The following is a 27268-nucleotide window of genomic DNA, read 5'->3' on the forward strand; positions in this document are numbered from 1 at the left end:
AAATCTTCATAAAGAACAATCAAATCGTTATGTCAATTAACGATATAATAAATTAAGATGGTTTATTTTTTTCTGAGAAAATTCATTTATTTTGATGTACGGTCCAAGAAGAAATTACTTCTGATTTCTTGTCTCTGATGTTATAATTTAATATAGTTGCAGCTTGTGCTGGTCCAGACAACCTTATATAGGCCGGAAACGTGTGCCTAACTCGGCTGTCTAAGCTGCGATATCAAAAGCGAGGAAATTGCGAGGAAATACACACGATAAATTTTGAAGCTTATGTCTATATAAAGGACTTTCCGTCAACAAAACTTCTAATTTAATAAAGCAAACCTATAAAGGATGTTAGTAATTTTCTTGTTCATTTAACACATCAAGTCACTCTGCATTTTACACGTTAAAACACTATAATTTTTTACTTATAGAACAGGCAATTATATTTTTCATTTGATGTTTCATCTTACCTCTACTATTACGTTCTAATTTGACGACGTTCCGTTTTCCTAGAAGAATGGTGATATTTAAGAAAGTAATCACACTTAACTTGGTATTAGTTTATTTATTTGTACCCTTTCGCAAAATATATTAAATCTTCTAAACAATTTTCTTGAGATTCGTTCCGCTTGCGGAGATATGAATTTCTTGCAACCATCAAGATTTATATATATATTTTTTTTACTTTTTATAAGATTTTTCATAATCGACATTACATAGAATTAGACATATGTACACACACGTAACAAAACAATTGTACAATATTACAACCATATACGAAGAAAAGAAAATCTTTGGCCATTGTCATTTCTATCTATAGAAATGTTTCAAGTTTCTGAAACGTCCCCGAACACACATCAACTGCAGTTTTAACTGTTTTAAGGTACCTGAATTTGAGATTTATAGTATATTCGTATTGATATTCTAGAAACATCCCCAAACATCAATATGAAAAAAAGAAATTCTGGTCATTGTCATTTCTATCAAAGAAATATTTCAAGTTCGAATCCTGAAACGTCCTCAAAGCAGTTTTAGGTACCTGAATTTGAGATTTATAGTATTCGTGTTGAGATTTCAGAGAATTTTCTCCAAATTCTTCGGTTGTTCTCTTAAGCTTCGTAAATGCCCTTCTTCGTTTTAAATCCATTAACTTATTTTTAAAAACTTAATTTGTTTTACTCATGATTTTTACAGTTTTACGCGATCTACTCTATACAGTTAAGACTAGTTTAGTACCGCATATCAACATGTATTCTTATTACAGACTCCCTTTCTTACGATTGTGTTGTGAACAATGAATATCAACACACAGTCGACCCATACATCTATATAACGTCACGTAGATGTTAAAATTATGTACAAATAAATTGCGTCACTCACATTTAGCGCGAAACGATTGGCAAGAAACACTAACATTAATAGATCACTTTTAAACATTGCACAAAAAAATAATAGCAATTTCTTCGCTAGTATAAAAACAACAACCATATACCAGAAAGAATGATTTTGCTAAAATATTTAAAAATTTGCTGGATTCAAATCTATAAATAATTTTGTTAAATCGTCAGAGTAATTTATGTACGACGATTTCGTCAAGATTAGATACTTTCATAGCCTAACAAAGTTATTTTCAGATTTGTATCCACTTAAATTTTTAGATACTTCAGCAAAACCATTTTTTTCGTGTATGTATGTGATCACTGATATGATTCTTCTTCATCAAATTAATAAATTCTAAATACAAATATTTCTATCTGTTTTCGTTATAATCGAGATTCCCGTTACGTAAAAACAAAAAATCTGTTAAAATCGCGCATTTGCCCCATCTCTTCGCGAGATATCATTAATTCTTCCTTAAAAAAATAAATCTGCAATCTGTTAAAGTTTGGGCCTTAGGAAATTTCGTAGGACTTAGGCCTTTGTATCCCAGGAGTATTAAAAAATATCTTTGATCACGCACATTCCTCTCTCTCTCTCTTTCTCTCTCTCTCTCTAGCTCCGTTTGAGATTGAGCGGTGGAGCGGAGTAATGATACAACTCGTTTCGCTTTTTCGTTAAAAAAAATAAAAGAATTCGTGCAAATACTCGACGCGAATTTAGATCACTCCATTACATTACTCTTCCTTCCTCAATGCCAAAGGGAATCGTATGTATAATGAGAAAAGGAGAAATCCCATGTAGCACAGATCAAAATTCCAAAAAAAAGGATTTACCGTTTTAAATTTTTTATGAATTAGTCCAATATCGGTTGAAACAAATGCAAAAAAATTCCTTTGCAATTTTTTATAGAGTATAAAAAGAATTTCCTTTGTACCCTGAAAAAAAAAAGAATTAAAAGTCGATTTAAATTCTTTTTGAATCTTTTAAAAGAGAGTTTTTTTTTTAGAACAGAGGTGGAACAAAAAAAAAGCGTTTACTTCCTAATTTAGGAATTCAAAATGAGTTCCTCTTGGATCCTCTTTGGTATCTAGGATTTCTCCGAATTGCATTACACGTAGAAAATAAGATACGCTATTACTTCTCCCGATCTCTGCGACAGAGTTTATGGGGGCCTCATCGGCAAGTTTGTGAATCGCGAATAAATTTCGCCAGTTTATTCGGTCTTATCTATTTCGGTTTCGGGATGCAAGAGAGGTGATTTTCTTTCTCCGTGGTCCCGTGGTAGCACGATCATCCCCGGTGTTGATCCGGTGTCGATCGTCATCAACACTGCGTTTGATCGCACTCGTCGTGGGAAGAATCGTCGCCGCCGTCGCCAGCACCACCCCCGCGTTTGATGAGTACCCGCGTGTGATTGTTGTTGCCATGATTACCCGGTCGACCCGCGGCAATCACCTGCACGGTCTGCTGTGGCTGCTGCAGCTGTTGGTCCTCGCTCGCCAATCGCTTGCTGCAGTCATCGTCCCTCGGTACCGCCGACGCTGCCGGCTGATAGTCACACCTTCTCCTCTCCCGCCATCGGACCTGCGGTCGAGCGGATAAACTGAAACAGTCAACGTTCCATAATGGACTCGACTCGGGCACGCTGCTGTCACTGGCACGATACGGACGGCTCATACGTATACGCATAAATTTCTTTTCCCCCTTTTTTATCCCTCCCTCGCTCCCTAACTCGCTTTCATCCCCTCTCTCTCTCTCTTTCTCTTAGCCACCCATGTCAATATGGATGATTAGTGGTCCAGTTGCAACCATATCCCAAACATCCGCATTCCAAATCACGTGGGTTAGTATGCGTATGGGTTTAGCATGTGGATTAGTCACTGGAGAAGAGGAACCGATCGTGTGTGTTAGTCCGCATCGCACCATTGACGAGTCGTGCTTACGGGAATTTCCAATTGGGAAGCGTTATTCTCTATCTCTATATACATATATGTGTCTCGTGCGTTAAGCTCAAATTCTCGTTAAAATCGCAAGGGCGTTCTCCACCGTTCTCCCCCGACATCTGGTAACGTTGAACAGTTACGTTCTGGAATTTTTTAGATTACTGCTACGTAGCACACTGGCGCGCAAAATGATCCACGAAGTCCTGTACTCGCGATCGAAGCGAATCGGTGGATTGAGAGGAGCTGACGGAAACTCGTTCCGAACGCCGGACGTAAAAATTTTCAAATTGTCCAAGTTGCGGGTGCTCCGAAATATTAATTCAACTCGGTCCCGTCCGTTCAATATTAAATAGTTAAATTTTTTTTTCCAAAAAAATGTATATTCAAAAAATATTTTCACAGCGTATGATAATGAATTTTTGTTTTGAAAAATTTGACCCATTCCACAATCGAGACGATATCGCGCGACCCTCGCGGACATTTTCAACGACGTTTCATCGACGCTTGAAACTTGAAACTAAATGAAAAGCAGATATTTTTCCCGTGCCCCGTATTTATTTTCTATATTTATGATTTCCTATTGTGTATTTAAATTAAACGTCCATTAAACGTCAGGAGAAATTATGATACGGCTACATTTTATCGCCTAGAAAGGAATGGAGAGATTGCTAAATTAAAATAATGGGTCGCGTGGATAGCTGGAGGGAAATAGGAAGATTCCAAAGTCCGCTGAATTAATTCACGATTTCGGAGATAAGAAACTCAATTTCGTGAAACAAGTTTGCCGCGCCGCTTTCTCTTAATCCACCTAGTTCCTCGCTCAATAAAAAGGTAGGCGGGCAAGCGTTTAGGCGTCATTTGAATCTTCGTCGTGATCGCCCAGAAGAACTCTTCGTACTTTTTGTCAATATCGCATACCGAGACTGTCGTGGCCGTGCAGGAGTTGGCTCGTTTCCGCAAAAGGACGCTGCCATCCCACTTTCTCTTGAATTGTGCTATTACCTGCGCAGCGCACGAGGGGAAAATATCATTACATAGCACGTAAGTAACTCCGAAACGTAGAAACGACCTTATCCCCGTAGTCACACGGGAACTTACCTCGCCGTTACAGAAGCAGAAAAGCACCGCCACACAAAGACCCTGGAAGAGAGAAATTACATTTTACCTCACGACATCGAGCTCGGCGAAACGTTTCCGAACGAAATTCCCGTGTTTCGAACTTTATTACAATTTCTTTCTCGTACGAGATACGAGGGGGATTTCCCGATTAACTCTCAAATTTAATCGTATCGCCAATGAGCTATGAAACTTTATTCCCTTCTTTTATTGCGTTCCTGCCTTATTATTGTATTATATAGATAACGTAGGAAGGCTGCGATATTTGCTCTGGATAAAATTAATTTTATCTTTTGCTTTCTGTTCAACTGCGAGGATAATATTTTAATAATAACTAGCCTGCGGCTATTTTCATAATACCTACGGGAATTATTAATTATGTAAAAAATAATATTAAAAATATAATTATATAAATTGGGGATACTGTATAAATTAACGTTTGCGAAACGGCGCATAGATATTTGTATCTTGGGAGAAATTATATTTGCGTTCCTCCACATATTTTTCTGCCACACTTTTTATTTGAAATCGTTTCCGGGATGTAGATAACACGAGTAAATGTAACAAAGGGATAGGCAACGTTAATCGATAAATCCACTTTTTTTTTTTTGCAATGTTTCTCGCTGCACACGCGACGTTGTTAAGATGCGCGTACACGCGTTCTAACAACCGCGTATTTTTCAAATATAAAATGGTTGCAACAAAGGCCTTTCGAATACCAAGATAACCGATTCACTCACTCAGACAAAATCGTTCAATAGCAATTCCATCGATTTTATACGATATAAAGCGATTATATAACAATGCAGTCGTGTCGGCAGTGTCGTGCGTGAATGCGCAATTTCGCACAAAATTTGATTGCCCGATACTCGTGTTGCTTCGGATGAGAATCTAGAAGGATGTCTCTCTCTCCCTGTGTTTATGTACAGGAAAAAAAATGCAAATATTGATCAAAGGGGATTCATCGTTGTTGGATTTAGTTGCAACAGCATTCAAATACTTCGTATACAGTTTGAACCTGTATTTTTTCTATCATACAAATGTCACTTCTCTGACTAAACGGAGCCTGATGGTTAAAAAAAAAAAACAAAATAACGAATGACTGCGTCAGATTTCACAAAAGATATATGTGTACGTTTGTCTCTGACTACAATTCGCCATTTGAAACTGGAAATTTTCAAGAAAGATTAAAATCCCTTTTTATCGTAGAGAACATTCCAGATATTCGTCGAATTGGATCATATTTGTAATACTACACTCAAATGGCACATATGATCACGCTAACAATACAAAAAGAATTCCTTTTTCTTCACAAATTCAGCAAACACAGAATATAATTGTTATATTATACAATGTAACATATGAGTAACATGTGATTTAGTTTGTTTTTCATATTTATACTTGTGCGTTGAAAACTATGCAGAAAGTTTTTAGTGTCGTGATAATTTTGCAACATTTCTCATACATTTTTTTTCCGCTTGTAACAGTGCAGTATTCGTATATTTGTGCTCATGTATATGCATGATAAAGTTATTTATTTCAATTGCGCGTTTACACGTGATCTCTGTAACATTCGTTGCATAATATTAACTTTACTGTGTAAAAATAATTGTATAAAAGTGATTTAAATTGGCGGTGCTTCTAAATTGGCGGTGTAGTAGTAGTAAAAACTATCGTGCTATTCGTTCATATTGATTTTTGTAAAAATTATATTTCTAAAAATGATAATTTTTTGAAGTACATGATCGTACAAAGCTAAATTGCAGTGTCGGTTTATATTACTTCCCACATAGAACATAATAAAATAATAAGGCTGTTATTATGATTTTATTTATCATAATAATTTGTAAGGACTTAGCAGTAGAGATGGAGAACTGTCGATAGAGAGTGTTTACTATCGGTTGCAATAATTACTTTCATAAATATCGACAATATTACCCATAATCACTATCAATAGTTTTAAAATAATAATTTTAAAATTGTTAATAGTATTACCGATACTTATAAAAATAATTGCGCAATCGATAGTAACGACGCACTATCTATAGTTCTTCACTTCTACTAAGCAAAATGGCTGACTTATTATATTAAGAAAATGTTTTATGACTCAAGTTTCTGTCTTTAGTAACGCACAGTAATTGTCTTATCCCAAGTTTAAAGTTATAAACAGAAACTCTTTATAGTTTTAGACTTGAGACACAAGATAGTTATTGTGCGTTACTGAAAACAACGACTAAAGTCATGAAACTTATCTTAAGATTATAAGTCAATCATTCTGCATAGGCCCTAATAGGTACAAGATATTCTTACGACATCATTATTGTCGAGTGTCGATACAGTCACATTTTACGAGACGATTTAGATAAAGCCTGCGCCAAACGTCATGACCAATGTACGCCAACATTGGCTAATGTTAATAATTCAATGAAAGCTCTACAAAATAAATTCAATGAGTATAAAAAGAAATTGCGAATAAAAGCACCGCCAATTTAAAATATTGAAATACGAGCATATTGTTGAATTTATTCTTCCACGAGCTACATTACGTTCAAAAAATTATTATATATAAAGTCATTATGTTCAAAAAATTATTATATAATATTTTATAAAAGCGTTTAGCGTTCAAATGCTAATACATAATATGTGTGATGTTTTTATTTAGAAAAATGTGTGGAATCAATATTATATAATGATGCTTAGATTGATATTAAAAAGCAGTTCAATGGAGGTTTTTAATCGATAATAAAAAAAAAAATCTCTTCAATAACATTTCTGCGACTGCCGCAATTACTGTCCATTTTTTCTAACGTTGGCGCACATTTGCAAAATATTGCCTTATATGTGCATATGGTTAATGACGGATATCATATGAATATCAATTGTACTGCATATTCATACATGACCAACATTGGCCCAGCGTTGGTAGCCAATGCATTCGCCAACGTTGACGTAAATTGACCGTATCGTCTGAAGCCAGCTTAACACAAATGCTGTCGCTGGCCATTTGCATATAAAGGGATATATATATATATATATATATATATATATATATATATATATATATATATATTCTTGTATCTTAAATGCAAAGAATATCTTTCAATATACGGAAAAGTCAAAGAGAAAAGAAATTGTTTATTTTAAAAGGATATAAATATTTATGATGAGCAAGAAATTTTTTTTCCCAACATATCATATTTTATGATGTTTCAGTTATTTCACATTTTCTTTTTTTTTAATGGGGCGTCATACTTTTTTAACGCAATGCAACTCATGAAAGAACAAATTGAACAATATACTCGTATTTCAATATTCTAAATTGGCGAAAGGTAAAATTCACTTTGTTAATTTATTTGTTTGCGTGATACATTTTACACCTTGTTACATGAAAAATTTCCGCAATACAATAAAAATTAATATCGCATTGACGAATACGTTGAGATATATGAAAGAGTAGGCTGCAATAAATTGCATATCGGACGCTTTTCAATGCACGAAGCTTTACAATCGGATTTGATATCTGTTCGAAACATATGCCATAATGCGCAATACGATTCGCAGACAGGTCCATTATACGAATATATATAATTCACTTGTTTATTTCGTTCTTAATTGTGAAGTAAATACGCAACGGTTTAATAGCACTAACCTGGAAAGAAGCTGTGATTGCAGATAGGACCTCGTAGAAGTTTTCCCAAGGATGATTCTTTGGTGGCCGAAACAAAATTACTAGATAGTGGAGGCCCAAGAGAGGCACTAAAAGTAACGTGGCCCTGAAAAGACGTTAAATGTCGTTACGAATAATTACTGTCACAAGTTTGCACTCGAAAGTATAGTATTTTTTCGTAATAACAAATTATCAGCAATTAACCTCCGTTACTTGCATTTAATTTAATTACTAAATTAAAAAACATCTTTCATAATAATGAAAAAAATCGAGATCTGTTAACAATATTGGGTAGCGTCCTTGGTAAAAACGGAAGCTGATAAATGTTGAAAATAATTGATCGTAATTAAAAAAAAAATTGTACTTGTACATGTTCCCTGTAAATCTCTGTAGGAAGGATACGTTCGTTACGCCCTTTGTTGCGTTCTTTTTTCCGCTGTCATGTCAATGTACAATTTGACATGAAAGGTAGCATATAGAAAGTGAAAAATTCAACTACCTGAAAGCTTGCAGTATAGATCGTGAAGGGCGCGTTCCAATGGCGGGACCGGCACGTAACTTCATGAGAAGAACTCGCACGATATTAAATAGGAAAAGCACATTCAGCAAAGTAGAAACCAGTACGGGATAAATCAGCGCGTTCTTGTAGTTGCCCTCATCGATCCAGCATCTAATCATAACAATAATTTAATATTCGCAATTCATTACTTATTCGCCATTCATAATTAGTGTAATTAATTATTAGTTAATTTATTTGCTAACTGACTGTAATTCTGTCCACCTGCATGACTTTTGCTCTTTTTAATCATGGAGCGCTGTATTCGAAGAGACTGTACTAGTGAAAATGATACTCTGAATTCTAATGAAGCATATTGTTACAAATTGTATACACGGTTCTTTCTAAAATTTTCTTTGTGAACCGTTGAATACCGCAGACGCGCGTGTATTACCATCGAGAAGATTAATGAAATGTTTATTGGTTCGTCACAAGATACATTCAACATGTTTACGTTGGTTTATGCTTTCGCTGCTTTGTGCGGGAACGTTGTTTGAAAGTTATCTCTGTTACGTTGAAATATCGTGCATGTCATTCGTCAGGCGTATATATATTTAACACTTTTATTAATAAGAAAACAGGAAGGAAGAAGAAAAGCGTTCGTGCGCATCGAAGATCGATCGCACCTCGATTCTTGTGTACCTAAGTGTATCCACATTCGTGTGTGAAGACGCTTAATATAAATCCCTATTCTAACAAACCTGATAGAAAGATGATGAAAAATGTCAAGGGATAACTTTGCGATGAGCTTCCTGTAATAAATGCAAGAGGCAGAGAAAGACGCACAACAGATTGGAGGATCGCTATATATATTGCCTCGGTATTCACTGAATATAAAACATTTACCCCACGTGATAGTGGGAGTATATTGCAAAAATATATCGACAAAAATAGATGGATAAGCAAAGATTAGGAGATGCTGACGTCGAATCTTGTGTGAAGCAATCACGAGAAAACGCTAAAATCAAAATGTGAAAATATAATCTTTCCTTCATCACGGTATACCATTTATAACAAAGTAATTCGGAAGTAACTGTGTGACAAACCCTTATTATTTTATTGGAAAGTTTATTCCGAGTAAAAAGTGTCACATGAGCATAGGTTTTATTCTCAATTACTTACGTAATTACAAAAATTGTTTAATTTGCTGTTTATTACAATAAATAAAAAAGCTATTACGTTATGTAATAGGAAGTAACTTTTGGGAAATCAAAATAAAACGTGAGATTGTGCAAACAAATGCAAATAAATGCACAAAAAGCTATAATAGCAGCAAACTTTTAAAGCTTAACTATTGTACTTTAGATATTGAATACTTTAACTTTAGTCTTTAAGTATTGAAAATAGAACAAAGAGTAATTTAAGGCCGTGAATAAGCTATTTATGCAAATTGCAATTTATTTTAATCTTAGAGTCAAGATAACGCGAGAACTCCTTAAAATAGCCCTTCATACTGGTTGTCAGTCGTGTATTTAGCGTCACACGAAACAGACATACAACTGAGCACAGTACTTTTATCCATGCGGTACATTATTCGTAAGTGGTTTAAATTATTGTATTCGTCAATCTATTTAAATTACTGGGTCCATGTTAAATTATTACTTTTTTGAATCATTGTCATTTATTTAAGTCAATAGTACTCATTTGAATAATTTTTATTTAGTTAAATCGGTATTGGTTATTTAAACTATTATTATTTATTTAAATTAGAGAGACATGTAGAAATTTGTATTTGTAAAAAGTATGACAAGTAATTTGATTTAAAAGAAATGTAAATTAATGCGGCTGAAGGAGGACAAGTACGTCCGAAACGCTCTGCTAATATTGTCTTGACTGTGCAAGAATAAAATAAATTGTGATTCGCACCAAAAAATAGCTCGTTCACGGTCTTAAATTACTCATTGTTTTATTAATACGAGCGCGAAAGGATTGATGTTATTAAGAATAGAACCTACGTTGATTGACATTTTTTACTCAGAATGGATTTGTCGAATAATCTATCAAAGTTCGTTACACTCATTCTGAGTAACATTCTGTATACATGGAGCTAATATAAATCAAAGTTAATAGCAGACGACTGCATGTTTATTGAAATTTAAATTAGTTCTCTCTTGAATTAATATATGGAGAATTTCTGAAATAAACGATTCTGAGATCAATCTCCACGATCGTGGCTTATTAGCCATTGCTAATCAAGTTATTTCTTATTTACGTTGCATACTTAAAAGAGAATACTGTTACCATGAATATTGCGAACGTTTCGTGGCATTTCTGCGAAAACGATTCGACTCGACAATACATTTGTTATACTTTCAAATATGAAAGTTGTTTCCATCAACTTCGTATTTTATAACGTGGCGTCGATGCGGCTGGTTATCGAGCCGTTTATTTCATCAATGTTCCGATACGTTTCAATCTGCGTCGCTCGTAAAGCTATTCGTACACATATTTCCGCGGAGCATATTTCCGGCGTCTGGTGCAAAGATTGAGTATACACTCGTGTTATTGCGTTGTTAAGGCGTGTGCCGCGTAGAACAGTCTTCAAACAAATTTCAGTATTTTTGCTGAATAATAATTTTAATTAGCCGGTAACAAGCTGTCACATTGAATGAGAATCATGAAAAGTCATTTAATATGTATATCGACAGACATAAAATCGACATCGACACAATATTACTCGAATGTAGAAATTAATTAGATTTCCGAGCTCTAAATAGAAAAAAAAGTAATATATAAAAAGCACCTGCGCTAATTGTAAGACGTGCGATTAAGTTACAAAATGTACGTCCAAGATTTGTAGGTGTAAGATTATTAGCTTTAACAAATAACGTGATTGAAAAGTCTTACAATGTTGTCAATTACTTAACACAGTTATGCACTTAAAATTTTAGCGTAGCGTGTCGTACTCAATCTTCAAACTCTGGGGAAGTTTTAAAGTCGAGCGACAGGTGTAATAGATGCTTTATATTACGCTATCGCGCGATAGACCATGGCGTACCATGGTCGAAACTGCACAAGTGAAATACGATATTCGTCCAATTTTGCCCTTTTATTAATTTCAGAACGTTCTCTGACCTTTGCGTTCCGTATTTTCGCGTAAAACTCACGTTGCGAAAAAGTAAAGTACCCATAACGCGTTAGGGAGTTGCTACAAACCAAATAAAAAAAATCGATGCAAAACGCGTGCTATCCCCACGATGAATTGTTCTCCTAAAAAAGATAGACCAACAATGGCTTTTTTGTGGCCTCGCCTTCAGTAAAGTAACGAGGGTACTCGAAAACGCTGATTCATTCGGCGCTCAGAGATTTTGTCGGATTATATACAGTATATTGGTATAGAGAAAGATAGCCTCAGGTATGTTTTATTAGTCCTTAAACTTTTGATCGCATTAAAATTTAAAAAACTTGAAAAACTTACGGGGGTAAAAAATTAGATTAATTAAAATGCTCCCTAAACGTTTTAAGCCCCGATGCAAAGGAATAACGTACTATCGTAAAATTCATATTAACAGAGCTTTGCAAAAATATATCTTTGTCTCATTCTCTGAAAAATGTAGGAAGGAGCAGGGATATAAGCTATTATTGCAGATTCCGACAGATATGAAAATATTTCAGGCTTATTCATATTTACCATTTTTCTTATTACCCCTACAGCAATTTTTCTCCACATGCAAATTCATATTTTAAAAGACTAGGGCGTTCGTGCGTAAGGGATACACCACTACATGAAATTCTTCTTCTAGGAAAAAAAAAGGTTTCTATAGTAAGTTATGTAAGGCGATCCCCCTATTATCGGCTATAAAAAGGTTTCGCGCAGAAAGGTCGAACGTGAGATTTAGAAAGGTTTTAGATAAAAAAAAAGGGATCCTCCGGGATCCACGGTACCGTTTTCTTACATGATTCAGTTACGTAATCTAATAAAATAAGAATTTTATTAGATCCCATTTTACGAACCTTCTTCAAATACATTAGACTTCGACGATTCTGTCTCGTTTACTTCAAGTGTAAAATAAAATATTATAATTCATCATATTATTTTAACATTTAAGTTAAATCGCCATTTTATCAATCACCGTCGATGCTGCTACGGATGTAGAAGGAAACTACTTTGTTTAGAGAAGCACACCGATTTCTCAGCATGTATATCGACAGTTTTCGCTCAGCTGTCGTATATAATGGAACGGTAATACGATTGTCGCACAGCGGTTTCGATCTTCTACCACGGCACATTTAGCTATCGTGGCTTTATGGTGGCGGACATACCTAATTTTACCATCACGTACGCCACCGACCGCATGCTGTTCTTGCTGAGAAATTAGTGTAGACCGGCACCCTTTCCACGGTCGGCCGGTGCTACAGGTCAACAGTTTCCTCTCTTCAACGAATCCCAAACACTTCAATTAATAGGCTCGTTCAACTGCCGCAGTCGTTTATCGGAAATGCATTACAATAGTAATACAGATCTGAAAACGAGCGTTTCCTAATTCGGCACGATCGTATTTTTACACGCGCCGCTACACGTGCCTAACCGATTGGAGAAATATTTCGAGAAATTCCATTCTCTTTAGCTTCAGTTGTAATATAGAGCCATCACGGACAAGCGTGACTCGTAATCTTTTGTATACACATTTAATATTTCTAACGCATACATCTGATGTGTGTTTGATGATTTGCTTATTCGAGTCTGTGTGTGGCACCTAAAATTATTTTAACATTCTTTCAATATTTTTTCAATGAAAAGTGTTTAACGTTATCTCACATGAAACGTGAAATTCAGTTAAAACCGATAGGAAATACATTAATCAACTGTCAGTTCATACGTATTATTCATTTCTTCCTCGATACACAAGTTTCGATTAAATCTATAAAGAAAAAACGAGTAAAGAATTTGAATTTAAATTCTATAAATTAATAAATACGATATTGCATTAACCAGTTCCATTTTAATATCGTAAAAAAAAAAAATAATAATGGAAAGTGAATGCGATGGTAACGTTATTTCTTTTGCCTATTATATAGGATAAAAGCTTTTTTAATCTACTTTGAGATCCAACCTTTCATCCGATTTTGATTTCTCTTTATCTATTTTGTGCAACACAAAAGCTTCTTTTAATGTTGCTGGCAAAGTAGTTCGTTTTATAAGTATGATTTGACAATTGCAAATTGTTACTTACTGCTCGGTGTCTGCAGGATCGTCGCTAGATGCACGTAGCGCTGTGTATAAGGTGACAATTACAGCTGGCACTGGCCACCCGAGTCCCATCAGCCAATTCACTAATTTGTGCTCGCTAGTGAACGCACTCACTAGCAACGTGTGCAGGTAGAAGCCTTCGCAGAGCATCCAAGCGTAGTTTGTTAATAGAAAGTAATGAAGGACTACGTGCAGAACGCGACATGGTATCTGCAAAGCACGCGACAATTTATGAACTCCTCTTCAGAGTCACTCAAGTTATATTCGCTTGCGAACTATCAGAGTAATCGCGTCAGTCTTGAACATAATACGACAATATTTCCTGATGCGATGCTATTCTCATCTTTTAGGTTCAGTTAAATTAATATTTAAATACATAATATTATCAAATGTGTATTTTAGATAATTAGGTAAATTATTGACAATTTTAACCATTTTCTAATCCCGTCGTTCAAGATATTTATCATTGAAAAATATTTTCTCAATAACATTTAGCTTCGTATCGTATTTAGCCAAATTATTCTATTCTGTATATTCAACTTAGTTTCAACTTTTATTCGTCAACAAGAATTTTTCAGAATTTTCATAAATTGCAATTGACACAAAGCAAATTCGTATTTGCAATTGTAAAAAAGAAACTTATTTTAACGATCGCATGAATAGTATTTCCATCGTTTTAATAAACACCTTGAATTGCAAATAAAATGTAGAATCTTATTTTGTATACATTTATATATTTTCTTTTCTTTTTATTTCTATCATATTCATATTCTTAATACGTACGCCATTATTAAGTAGTAGATCCGTATTCGATACTATGAACTTGTACCAAATCAGCCACAAGGCATTGTTGAATGCGAATGAGGTGAATAGATTCATATGTAGCGTAATCCGTGCGCATCTGAGAGATCTGAAAAGAAACAAGAGAGTCCTTTCAATAGCGCACTTCTTTCTTTTCAACGAGTCCTCATTCCGTGTTATAGAATCATAAAAAAAGTTCTTAAAGCAAGCAAAATTTTATCATTGAAGATTCCAACTATTAACCCTATAAACTAGTGCAGCTTAAGTCCAATCTAGACGGATGTAACTCGTATACAATTGTTTGGCGAACATCCGTCTAGATTGGACTGTTACTTAAGCTGCACTAGTTCATGTCTCGAATACGGTTAATAATTGGTATCTCCGATGATAAGACTTTACTTATTTGTTAGATAAAAAATACATCTAAAAATTTATTAATATATATAATAAATAATACAATAACATTTTAATATTTCTAGAAATTTTTATTTCTAATTAAAAAAATTAAAAACTTTTAATATTCCCAAACGTTTTATCTTTTGAGATCCTTGGAAAAACTTTTTTCTCGATATTTAAGAAGCTGTGAGTTTTATTATTAAACGATAAAAAAAAAATATTATACCTTTCTTCTTAAGAAATTTAATTTAGACGTATCTCAAGTGTGCGCCTCTAAAAGTAAATCTCAAAGTTTTTGCATTAACATACTCTGACGCGCATACAAATTTTAATACCCTGTTAAGGTAGCAAAGATAATAACAGCAATGATAAATTTATAACTTACCGGAAGTACGTGAGAATTCCTAAGGAAAGCAATAGAGCTACCAAGGAGATCGCGTATCCCGCCTCGTAGATTCCATTTATACTTTGCTGCCACTGTAATCACGTTATCAAAAATTTAAAACTCCGTCCCCGCATTTCCAGAGCGGCCTGTTAATTTTTAGAGTAGTGCTTTAATTTTTATTAATTCATATTGTGCCAAGTCGACGTGAGTTACAACTCTATTATTTCGTCAGAAAATTTCATGCTTTGAGGGTCGACTACAACGTAGTAGTAAAGAGCAAGTAACGCGAGTCTGACCCCAATCGTTTCTTTGATTAATTATCATGTCGTCGTTGCAAACTCGTTGCGCATGTGGTACAAAAGAAATTAACCATCATCTAGATTTGTTACGTAACATTATTTCTCAGAAAGCATTTCATAAAAAAAAATCAATTCGAAAGTAGGTAACACAACTCAAGATTAATACGAACAAAACGCTATTTAAAATTTGTTTAAACAAGGAAACCGATATATTTTTAGATACATAACTAAACTTGAATTTTTCACTAAGCATTACGTAAAGTTTAGTTGCAAATTTTTCGATGCCTATAAAACGAAAAGAAATTATTGCGGGATAGATATAATCCATATATACAAATATAATTAACTGTAACTATAATAAAAGTTAATCTACATGCTGTTTGTTTTTCCTCCGTTTACTATTTTAGCAACAAATGTATTTTTTAACATACGTTTCTTGCCTCTTTTGTCAACTTTTATCTCGCTATTTTTGATATAACAATATGCGAAAAGGTAATAAACAAAAAGTAAGATAGAGAAAGCAAAGAGTATACATTGTGGATCAGTCGTCAAGTTAAAACTTAATCGTGATAAAAATATTAATTAAAAGTTATAAAATTTTCTTTTTATACATATATATTTTTCGCAGCAAAAGTTTCTTCTACGAACACAAAAATTTATATTTGTCCACTATGCGGTCATATCGACTTTTCGCTGTCGTAAACACATTCTCGTAACAATATTCAAACTTGAAACTAGTTTTCAAACATCCTGCGGCTTTCGTGAATGTCAGAGAACTAAGAAAATCTCAAAACTCACAGAACCATAAAAAAATTACGACTTTCGCTCAAATCCGCTTCTTCATCTTTTTCATTCGAAATATGCACGAGCAACGCAATTCGCCCGGCGTTGTCGTTTTAAAATTCATCCGCTTGGATCTCCGTGTCCCTCGGCCCCCTCGCAACTAACATACTTCCTTTACGCCGTCGCATGCAAATCTTGCCGCATCTGCAAAGCAAAGTCGGCTAGTAATAGGGCTTCGTAACGTTGTCCTATGTATGACAAATGTCTGCCAGGCACGAAGTGTTTATGAGGCTCGCCGTCCGAAAACCTGCCTCGTGACCTGCGCCAAGGCCGGCCGGGCTTGGAAAATTAATTGAGCTTGCTTCGACTGCGGAAGGAAAATTCGGACTTTGTCCGAAAACTCGAGCGTATAATCCCGCTTGTTAAGTATGCAATAAAGCAAAAGCGGACGCTCTCGGCGCTGGCGGTTTGCTTCGCCGCGAATAACGAAATTTCTATTCTTGCATTCGCTAGAAACGGATGACGGCAGGGGAGAGAGCGCCTCTTGGGGAAAACATTAATCCGTTCTTCCCCAACGGGATGGGAAGCAGCGTTATTCTTAACCGCCATCGTACAAACGTCACGTTACTTATTAACGCCGTGCACGAAAGCCTACAAGTCTGCGCTTTCATACCCTAGCACTACTCATGAATAAGGTGCTCCAGCTTAAATCGCGCGCAAATGTGAATTTAATATTTAACTCTGCTCACATAAATCTCTTTGCAGTACCGGCGATTATGCGTTCACAAAATAAACAAAAAGCTACATATTTTATTCCATGTATGTCATTTCTATTTCATTCGCGGCGCCAAGCATAGGTTGAAGATTGTAAAAATTATTAGGCACGAAAATCTGTTGTAAACCGACATAGATTTTCTTACCTTTATGTTTGATGTTTTCGTTATCCTCGAGAGGATAACAATTATTAAATATATGACGAAATCTTGGATAAAAATTATAATCGGCAATTTTATGTAAATATATTTAAAAAAATAGATGTAAAAGTATTAATTTTTTATAAAATATTGTTTATATAATTGCTTGTTTAATTAACTTTAAAATAGTATTTCTGCAAAACTACAAAAATATGGTGAATGATTTTAGTGATACATTTACAAAATTAAATTTGGAAAGAATTGTTTAAAATTTTTAATTTAAAAAAATATATTTGTAGCCTTGCTGTGTGTAAAACGTTTAGAAATATAATTAATTAAAATACATAAGTGAACAATTATTTCTAAATTGTAATGTAGAAACATTGCAATATGAAATATTAGACATTCAGCATGGTAACATTTTAAATAAAAAATCAAAAGGTTTTTGAAATAATTGCAAAATATTTACATCTCTTTAGATTTATTTGATTTTTGACAAATATTGTTTAAGGATTTTAACGCAATTATTCAAAAATTCGTGAGGCGATAATTGTACAATATTTGCATAATGTGCCTATCGGGTCGGTTTTAATTTTACAAAATATCAATTTGCTTCAGCAAAACCTGAGAAAGCAATTTAATTTTCCACGAGTAATTATCAAATGTAATTATTATATATCATCAAAGTAAAGTTATATAATAGCAATTTAAACGGCGAGAATATTTGTTAATTCCAGACGAGATAAAACGTTTCAGCACTACGTCCCCCATTTGAGAAGTCAAATAATCCACGAAGAGATTCGAAACGTACGTCAAATAGAATTTTGCAGCTGCTGAAAACGAAATAGCGGCGCGCGGCGCGGGCGAGTGGATACTTTTAATTAACCTGTGCCCTTAAATCGAATCGCTGAATATCATAATTATGAAAATTGGGTCCAAACCGCACAGCTTTAAATGGATTTCACGCCGTGCTACGGTAGTCGACGCTAAATAATTCATGAAATTCGGTATAAGCAGTCTCTGGATACTTCGAGCTCTACCTTGAGATTACACGGCACTTGATACTATAATAGTGCAGATAGGTACGAGCCGGGTCTCTCTCTCTTCTTCGGGACCGGTCCAATCGGATTAACGCGGGTCCCGGAAATTATACCGCTGTTGCATGCGGCGACACGATAAATTTTATCAAACGCGAACGAAACGGTAATTGTGTCCCGCCGTTTCGCTCTTGGTTTATTATGTATCGATAGCGCGCGGATTACACTATCTCCCGCGCTACATTGCAGCTTATTGTCGTTTGCATCCGCGATCCCGTTAATATTAGGAGACAGATGAATCCTCAATTTCGTACGTGTCGTAGTGTCGAATTGAAACCGAGCTATCGCTGTTTACAGATCGTATTGGATTTCGTGCGAAGTTCGCTCTGCGAGCGCAATGAATTCGCTCGGCACGTGACAATATAGTGCAATATCGCCGAGTCGACAGCGACAGCTGCAAATTTATAAAATAATAAATCGAAATGCCGTAAATATTTGCACTTTATATTGTCAATTATTATAATCTGCAATTACAAATATTATTTTGTTTGGTTTAAATATTATTTGGGAAACGCCTTTACGTCCTAGAATTAGATCTCTCGCGCGTGTATGTACAGATGTCAGACGAAAAGTTTTATAGATAAAATCTGAAATCTATCAAAATTGTATTTTTCCCTGTTGCAATCACGATATAGAGTAACTAATCCAATTACTGCCAGTGTCCCAGTTACTGTCGCTTTTTTCATTTGTAGTATTAGAGTAGAAAATGTACATATAGTGACATTGTAAGAGAGTTACGTATTAAAAAGTATACGAGTGTTACGTATTAAAAATGTTTTAATATTAAACTAAGACTGTTGTATAATCATAAGTAAATACGTAACGAGAATAGGTAGGTAATATTAGATAGTGTGGCAATAATCGAGGGGAAAGAGGAAAGGAGACAGTATTCAGGACATTGACTGGCAGTAATAGGTTCATGTCTTACATTATTTCTTTCATTATATTTGAATAATCAATCAGTTTTTTTTCTCTCGCTTGCTTCCTTTATGCTGTGTACATTGAGGTTTTTACTTGGATTATGATGAAAAAAGAATGTTTATTATATGTTACAAAAAAAAACTGCCATATATAAGTGCGTCAACTGCCATTAAGTGCTTAAAACGGCGAAATGGGTAATTTTTTGTCAGGAACAAGGACATATGGTAATAGTGCTTGAATATTGATGTCAATTTTGTGAATGTAAAATGTTGGTTTATTTAGCATACATCTTCTCGTAGACAAGTACTAAAGGCACTGCATTAGCTGCATGAATGTCTATACAACACTGCGCGAATAAAAGTAACGCATCGATCCAGGTTGTTCGTCCACACGCGCATTAAAAGGTTTCTCTACTCAACGGCTCAAAAGATTGATGATTTTTAGGAATTTCTTTTTGAGAGCTAATGAATAATGACCTTTTTAGGTTCATGTTTTTATTCATGTTTTTACTGTACGCTGTATCAGAGGCAGGCCCATTTTAAGGTCATGCCTCGCTAACTTTCTTTTTACCATTTTATCAATTCTTCAATAAAATTAGCGAAAAACATCCAAACATGTACTTTCGAAAGAGGTACAGAGGTAGAGAAAAAACAATCGAGCTTTTTGTTTTCTAAAACAGAGACAGAGAGAGACTCTTTAACTATTATTAACTTTAAACTCTCCAAACAAATAATGGCTTTGCAACGTGTTAGAAGAGTTAAAGAAGTTATCCTGGAACTAAAAGTAATGGAAATGTTTCTAATTTTCCCCTGTCCTTCCATTAGTTAATCTTCAGGATTATCTCCGTCTAATAATTAAGAACTGCAAATTTAAGAGAAAGTTTCAGAGTAGTTGCTTTCCGTGCTTTTCCGTGCGCGGAAATATAAGAGAAAGTTGAGACATTTTCAAGAGTCACATTTCAAAACGACAAATAAATAGCCGAATCGTATTTATCATTTAGACACAAGTTCATGCAATCGCTGACTTCACTTATCGGGTCAATAAATTCACGTGCAACGCAGTAACAAAATCAAACAAACATTAAGCAACATAAAAAATTTTATATTATTCATTTTCTTATCAAATTTTATATAACCAAGTTCTATAACTCCTTCAATGTTTTTCTACTCTATCCTAGAATGCGTAATAAACACTCGCCATGTAAATTTTAATAGCGGTACTTCGATTGCAAACGAAAAACTGTAATCAAAATGCAATCTTCATGCGCGACGAATAATCAACGTCACGTGGCACTTCCAACTTTATGTAACAAAGTTGTGCAACTATGCCTCATTTTCAGTTCTTTTTACTGCTTGTTAAAAGTGCAATAAACGTCTGTCATATAAATTTTTCCGGAACTTCATTCGAACTTGGATTCTCTTGCGCGCGAAGTTGTTACCTCTTTAATATTTAAAAGTCTGGCATTGTCAGACGGCATGTAAAATACGTAAGTGAATTCACGCATATTTCGATTATAGCGTAGTTTCGGTGTAACGTATTTTATGTAATTTCATAACCTACGCTTTTCAGATGATATAAATGCAAAATGATTTCCTTTTAAAATGATTGCCAAACCAAACGCGAACGAGCTGATACCGGCGATGAGTATTTCAATCAATTTACATGCTTTCGGAGGACGGGGACTAATTCAGTATACCGTCCAATGCATTTTAAGTGTGTTTATTTGCATAAGCCGTTTCGCCTAGTTTTACGATAATATTTACTTTAGAGCCCAGATGTTGCGGATGTTAGAAATGCGGATCGATGATGATACGTAAACGTTCATCGTGTATAGGAATGAATACAAAGGCTTTTGTCATACCGTCGCGGCACTACAAGCGCAAAGAATCAGTTTTATTTGAATATGCGGTGGCACGTATGCGATGAGAATTCAGTTCACGTCAGATACGTGTGAATTAAAAACTCTGGAATAGACCGCCATCTCTGCGAGAAGCAAATGTATCACCGCGTAATTTGCAAAGCAAGAACAAAAAAAAAGAACGGGGAAAACGGGAGAGATAAAGGAGACAGATAAAGGGTGCGCGCACAAAGATAACTCGGCTGCGACTCGGCGTATCATTAGCGGAGTCTAATGAATCCATTCGCAATTTCGTGTACCACAGGATAACTGTCGGGAACTAGAAGGATTAAGTAAACAGGAAGATTACGCGGATAGAAATTACTCAGGCAGATTACCTAGCTGGACAAGAATGGAAACGGTACATGCAAAAATATATCCACCCGAGGCTTTTCCGCTAAGCCGTCTGGCTTCATTCTCTAGACCCGAAAGAGATAAGTGTGCGTCTTATCGTCGTCGTTCATAACATAGTATACCGCGGAGACTACGGCGAGTATTTTCCACCATTTCGCGTCGCCTGCGTCCAAATTCCCTCCATTCTATGTATGGTCATGATCGAGTGAAAAAAAAAACACATAATCTCTATTATAATTATACGAAAGATAATTCGGTAATATCTAAACTAATTTTCATCTGATATGAGAAGTAAAATAGAAATCGAATGCGTACTTGATATGCTGTTTCATAAAGTGCGAAAAGTTCAATCTTTAAAATTAAATTGAATAAAATTTAAGAATTTGGTACGGACTTTTATATAACACATAAGAAAATTAATCAATTAGACCCCTTTGTTTCTCTGAGAAGGAAAATGAAAAATTCTGATTGATTGATCTCTTATTCGTTACGAGTTATGCGTTATAAAAAAAGTCTGTGCTAGGGCTTAAATTCTTCAATTGTATTCACTTTAATTTTAAAGATTGAAATTTTTAAGCTTTAAAATTTTATATTTCCCTTCACATACACTAATAGAAAACATTTTTTTTAAATAAAAAAAATAGATTTTCTTAAAATTATATGTATTTTGATGGGAACATTTGTTTGTTCCGTTCAAGTAAAAATATTTACTTCAAGTAAATAGATATATTATCGTAAATATATAATTTTATATTATTACATTTTTTATATTTAAATAATAATTTTACAAATAAAGTAATAATATTATTAAATTAAATTAAATTATTTTCTTAAATTAAAAAAATCTATCTTGAATATAAAAATTATAATAAATATTTTCTAGAACAAATTACATGAAAGAAAAAATTATTTCTACATATTATTTACGTAAAGATTTCAATTAAGAAATTTTTAACTAAATAATTTTTTGTGTTAAATACAATTTTTTTGTTTAAAGATATTTTTTCTCTTAGTATAAGTATTAAATATTCAAATGCATTTTTTTGAAAGACCACACCGTATAATATTTTAAAAATGACATTTTTCTCTTTCTTTTTTTTAATTTACTAATTATTAATTTGATTAAAAAATTCTCTCATGGTCCCATTATTTCTTTTTTATGCTAATAGTGCTATTAAAATTATTAAAACGTTTTTTCACACATTCTTTTCACACGTTTCCCATATCCTTTCGCAACACCTACAATTATTACGCGGTGCTTCGAATTTGTCTTCGTTTCACCTCACGGCAGCGAAACTTTGCCGTAAAAGACTCGATTTAGAAACGGGCACCGTGGCGAGAGTGTCGTATTATGTTCGCAATTTTAGCAGCGTCGCAACGAAAAAGGCGCAAGTAGTATCGACATTGACGTCAATGCGTGTTAGAAGTGAATGCCTTCACGACGACGTGATGGATACACCAGGAGAGAGTGAGAGAGAGAGAGAGAGAGAGAGAGAGAGAGAGAGAGAGAGAGAGAGAGAGTGTGAGAGAGACGAGAGCGGCTGTGACGAGCCACGTTCTAAAGGATGATCACGCTATGTGTATCGGTACCGAAATGAAGCTGGTCCTAATGAATAGAGCACGGCTCGTCAAGTACATGAGAAGGGTTGACACGGATGGCGTTACGTAAAAGCGGCTCCTCGCAGGCGGGAACCGGGAAACGCTTTATCGTATTATCGTACTGTCTCACGCGTCAAAGGCACGTTGCTTTCCAACATTAATCCCGCGTAAGAGCGGCGAAGAAAAATCTCTAAAGAGAGAGCCTCTAACCAGGACGGAGGTCACATTATAAAATCCATTTGTCTCAACGGATTAACGATCTTTGGTACATCCGAAAATGTATAATACTTCGACAGATACTGAATATTAAAAGGGATAAACGTTTAAAGGGATTTGCGTATTGACAGAAGTTGAGAAATTCAGGACAATTTCATGCTTGTTTCATTTCTATGCCTCGCGTTCTCTTTTTACTGAAATTTCCAGTGCGCGCATCATAAATCCGCTTCGCCGAGTCACGTGACAGTTGCAGCGACGAGAAATCAATTCTTCGAAAATAAATCACGAGAAATGTTGTTTCTCTTTTTTTTCTGTTGCCCTCTCGTTTTCACCGTAACGTCATTACTCGAAATGGCCGAAATATCGGCAATGCTCAAACGAATAATGCATCAGACGCCGTATCGTAAGGCAGATTGCGAGGTCGCGTGATCGCTGAAATTGCTCCTCTGTGCAACGTTGCGATGCAAAATAAGTAATACCCTGTCGGATGCAACGTGCGTGTCTTTCAAATATTTCAACAAACGCGTCCCGTTCGTTCAAACGATATTAGCTCTCGGGAGAATACACATGTACGAGTCGCCTGATCGTGAGACTTCAGGCAGTATAACGTGGAATCGAACGCGCGGTGTCAACAGAACGGCGATATCTCATACGAGACTAAGAATGCACCTAGGACTCGCGCGTGAGGACTTACATATGTATTTCCCAAAGGGATGAATCCCTTCCCCCTTCCCCCATCTCACTTTCTCCCGCACCGTCCGATGGTTTTGGCGGTCGAATTTTTCAAATCTCTTCGAAGCTCGCGCATCCCTTTTATGCGTATGCGCTTGTATCGCGGCAATATCCGAATTTCATGTCTTTGACATATTGTAAAGGCGGAGAGACCTTTGAAAAGCCAGTTTATTTTATACGCGAGTGTAGTCAAGTACATTAAGAAGTAACTCACGCTCAGATCCTGTAGATTCACACAAGTCGTGTAATTGCTCCATATTTGATTAGATTCGGGATGCCGGAACCACGTGCCGTTCAACTCGCAGTATTTGTGCGCCTTCACTGCAACAGAGATTGTTGGAATATCAAACGAGTTGTACAGCGTTAGTGATGTTGAGAAATGTACATCGGAATTTATCGATTTCTTATAATTACCAAACCTTAACGGTATCTCTGCTAATAATATTAATGAAATTTTGCACGTCATTCTCATATCATAATTAAAAGTTCATCAATTTCGTTTTACTTTTACAAGGTTAAAGCGCACGTTTGTTACTTACGATTTTATTAATCTGTAGGGGAGAATTATCGATGCGTGCTACTTATTATTTTTTATTACATTTTTTCATTTAGCACTGATTTGTACGCAAATAAATATTGAAAATTGCAGCTTGATGTTTCAGATACCCGCAATATTTAATCTTTCATTAATAACAAATTTATTTATTATAAGCTTTTTCCAACATGCTGCAACCGGTCGCTGTGAACAATTTATTTCCTAAATCACATCGTTTTTAAAGTATTAAATTTATGAATTTAAATAATGAAAAATATAAGGAACCGTTAACTCTAATTTGTTTTATAAATTTATCGACAAAAGGGATCAAATATTTAATAATTAATAAATAACAATAATAAAAAAAAACATCGAAATAAAACTAGCAAAAATAAGTTTTGCAATTGACATGTTTATTCATATCAATCATTTTACTTTCATCAGTTATCAGTCTTACTTTAATATTAACTACTATAAAAAAATTTATAATGAGACAATTTAGAAAACTATGTAGATTTGATAAAAATATCAAATTAACTTTAATAGTTGCAAATATGCATGTGCAATAAATGTAAAATATTTCACGATAAATCTTTTTTTATAAAAACAAAAATTCAATATAAAATTGCGTGATTGTATACGTGATTATCAATTGCATAAATTAATAAAAACTAATCAATATACCTATATTCTTTAAGTGTTATTAGCACAAGATGTAACTTGTTTTTATCTATAATACGTTTCTGCTTTATTTTATATTTTTGTCATTAAATGTCGCTTGTATTAAGTAAAAATATAAAATATTGATGAGGTACTATTTAGGCATGCATTCAACAATTTTTTCCTACAAGCTTTATGTTCGGACGAAAAAAAAAGTAAATTCTAAACACGTGTCTTAAAAGAAAGAGAAATAACATGTGATTTGTAACGCTTCATCGCTTCGACGTAACGTATTTGTCAATGCTTAAAAGAGAGATGGAAACGGAAGAAAAAAAAGATATGTCCTGACGCTGCACTACGCAATCGTCCACGAAGTTACGTTCGCTTCTTGTCGAAGCTCGTTCAAACTTCCGTCCAGTCTGGCGAAACAACAAGCTAATTTAAAATTTCCCGATGCAGAGCAGTTAGTAAAAACTGCGCCGGCGGCGTTGCATGAAGAATCAAGAAGAGTAGTCGATGGTCCACCCATTAAGCGGATAGAGAGGATTATGCCTCTCTGCGAATCTCCACGGTCTAATAGTTGGCAAATAAAACAAAATGCAAATTGAACTTCAGTCCACTCTTACGAAACGCGCTGCTTGGTTAAACTTATCTTCAGGAAAAATAAACTTTGACTCGCGCAGACGCCTTCAGGCGTTTTAACGCTCTCTTCGCGTTTTTTTCCGGTCTTAATTAGCTGATGAGGTACGATGTAAATATCCGGAGGTGTATGCAAGTAACGACCGTAGTAATCTCTGTAATTACGTTTCTGCTTGCTCGAGATCTCTGATCATTACGAATTTTCACAAAGAGAATGGCGTGCTACTCGAATTCAAATGGGTGTACGTACTGTGATTTATAAAACTATAAGAATTAGAAAAATGAATAGAAGAGATATCGAGAGGCCATACACATTTGTTGTGCGCCTTAATTGTAATACATTTATTTAATTATAATCATTGAAAAAAGTTAACTTTAATCTTGAATCTAATCGAGAATTAATTTGACTAAATTTTTCACCTTTATTAAATTCCATCGATTCAAGTATTTACGTATTTAAGTTAAAAATATAAAAATTGGAATTGAAGAAATTTAAACAAATTGAAAAATTTTTTTTAGTAAATTTTTTTTTAGTGTAGATTGCAAGGAGAACAACATGTTTGTAAGAGACAGTTATCAATGTTCAAGTGCCTTTTAATCGGAATATTGCGGATATAAAAGTGAGATAAACGCTTGCGTCGTGCAAGCGTGGTGCTGCCGATTAAACTCCGTTCGTTGCAAAGAGAGTTCTGGGGAAAAGTACATTACGGAGACGCAACCGCGAGAAATGGCACGGCCGCACGCAAGAGAGTCTGAGCGATGCGAGTCTTTCCTCGAGTATTACGCCGTAATTCGTAGCAAATGGCGCAAAGCGAAATAGCGTTTCTCGTACAAATGCATCGCGATACAATGTGAGTGAATAATGCGGTGCGCAACTTGCTCCGACAACAGAATATTAGAATATGCGAATATCGCTGTAATTCCGCTGGGCATGGCCAAACTCCGGAGCAATGTCCTCGATGGTAATAGCTCAGGGCACATCGCATTCGACGAAAATCAATTTTCCATCGTACATTCAAATTATATAATAACCGCGTCGTGTAACCAATGTGGACCAATAAAGCCAGCTATTCTCACTGTATTGTAATTATTTTCGTTTCAAAGCTACGTTTATACTTGCATTGCGGTTCTCTCTCTCTCTCTCTCTCTCTCTTTCTCTCTCTGTGCCATTAACTCGTTTCTTCACTCTT

At 34.9% G+C, this 27268-nt stretch overlaps 1 protein-coding gene and 1 long non-coding RNA gene across 5 annotated transcripts in view; one reads left to right on the forward strand and one right to left on the reverse strand.

Annotated features, from left to right (window-relative positions):
- Nucleotides 1-542: 542 nt before the first annotated feature.
- Nucleotides 543-27268, reverse strand: part of LOC105197902 (calcitonin receptor) — a 114547-nt gene continuing 87821 nt past the window's right edge. For 2 of the 4 annotated variants that reach the window (XM_026131704.2, XM_039454258.1), the window contains exons 5-13: nucleotides 24459-24565; nucleotides 15433-15524; nucleotides 14634-14760; nucleotides 13834-14060; nucleotides 8603-8773; nucleotides 8086-8209; nucleotides 4419-4460; nucleotides 4219-4322; nucleotides 543-2980 (exon numbers count right to left, since the gene is read on the reverse strand). In XM_026131704.2, coding sequence (XP_025987489.1) covers nucleotides 2701-2980; nucleotides 4219-4322; nucleotides 4419-4460; nucleotides 8086-8209; nucleotides 8603-8773; nucleotides 13834-14060; nucleotides 14634-14760; nucleotides 15433-15524; nucleotides 24459-24565 — 1274 coding nt within the window. In that variant the 3' untranslated portion in view covers nucleotides 543-2700. The remainder of the gene's footprint in view (nucleotides 2981-4218; nucleotides 4323-4418; nucleotides 4461-8085; nucleotides 8210-8602; nucleotides 8774-13833; nucleotides 14061-14633; nucleotides 14761-15432; nucleotides 15525-24458; nucleotides 24566-27268) is intronic. The other 2 variants (XM_026131706.2, XM_026131707.2) reach the window with 2 other exon arrangements.
- On the forward strand, nucleotides 19979-22016 carry LOC120358804. Its single transcript, XR_005575675.1, has 2 exons — nucleotides 19979-20932; nucleotides 21016-22016. It is a non-coding gene; the product is annotated as an uncharacterized LOC120358804 (long non-coding RNA).

This window comes from Solenopsis invicta, chromosome 10 (genome assembly GCF_016802725.1).
Source record: "Solenopsis invicta isolate M01_SB chromosome 10, UNIL_Sinv_3.0, whole genome shotgun sequence".
Lineage (NCBI taxonomy): Eukaryota > Metazoa > Arthropoda > Insecta > Hymenoptera > Formicidae > Solenopsis > Solenopsis invicta.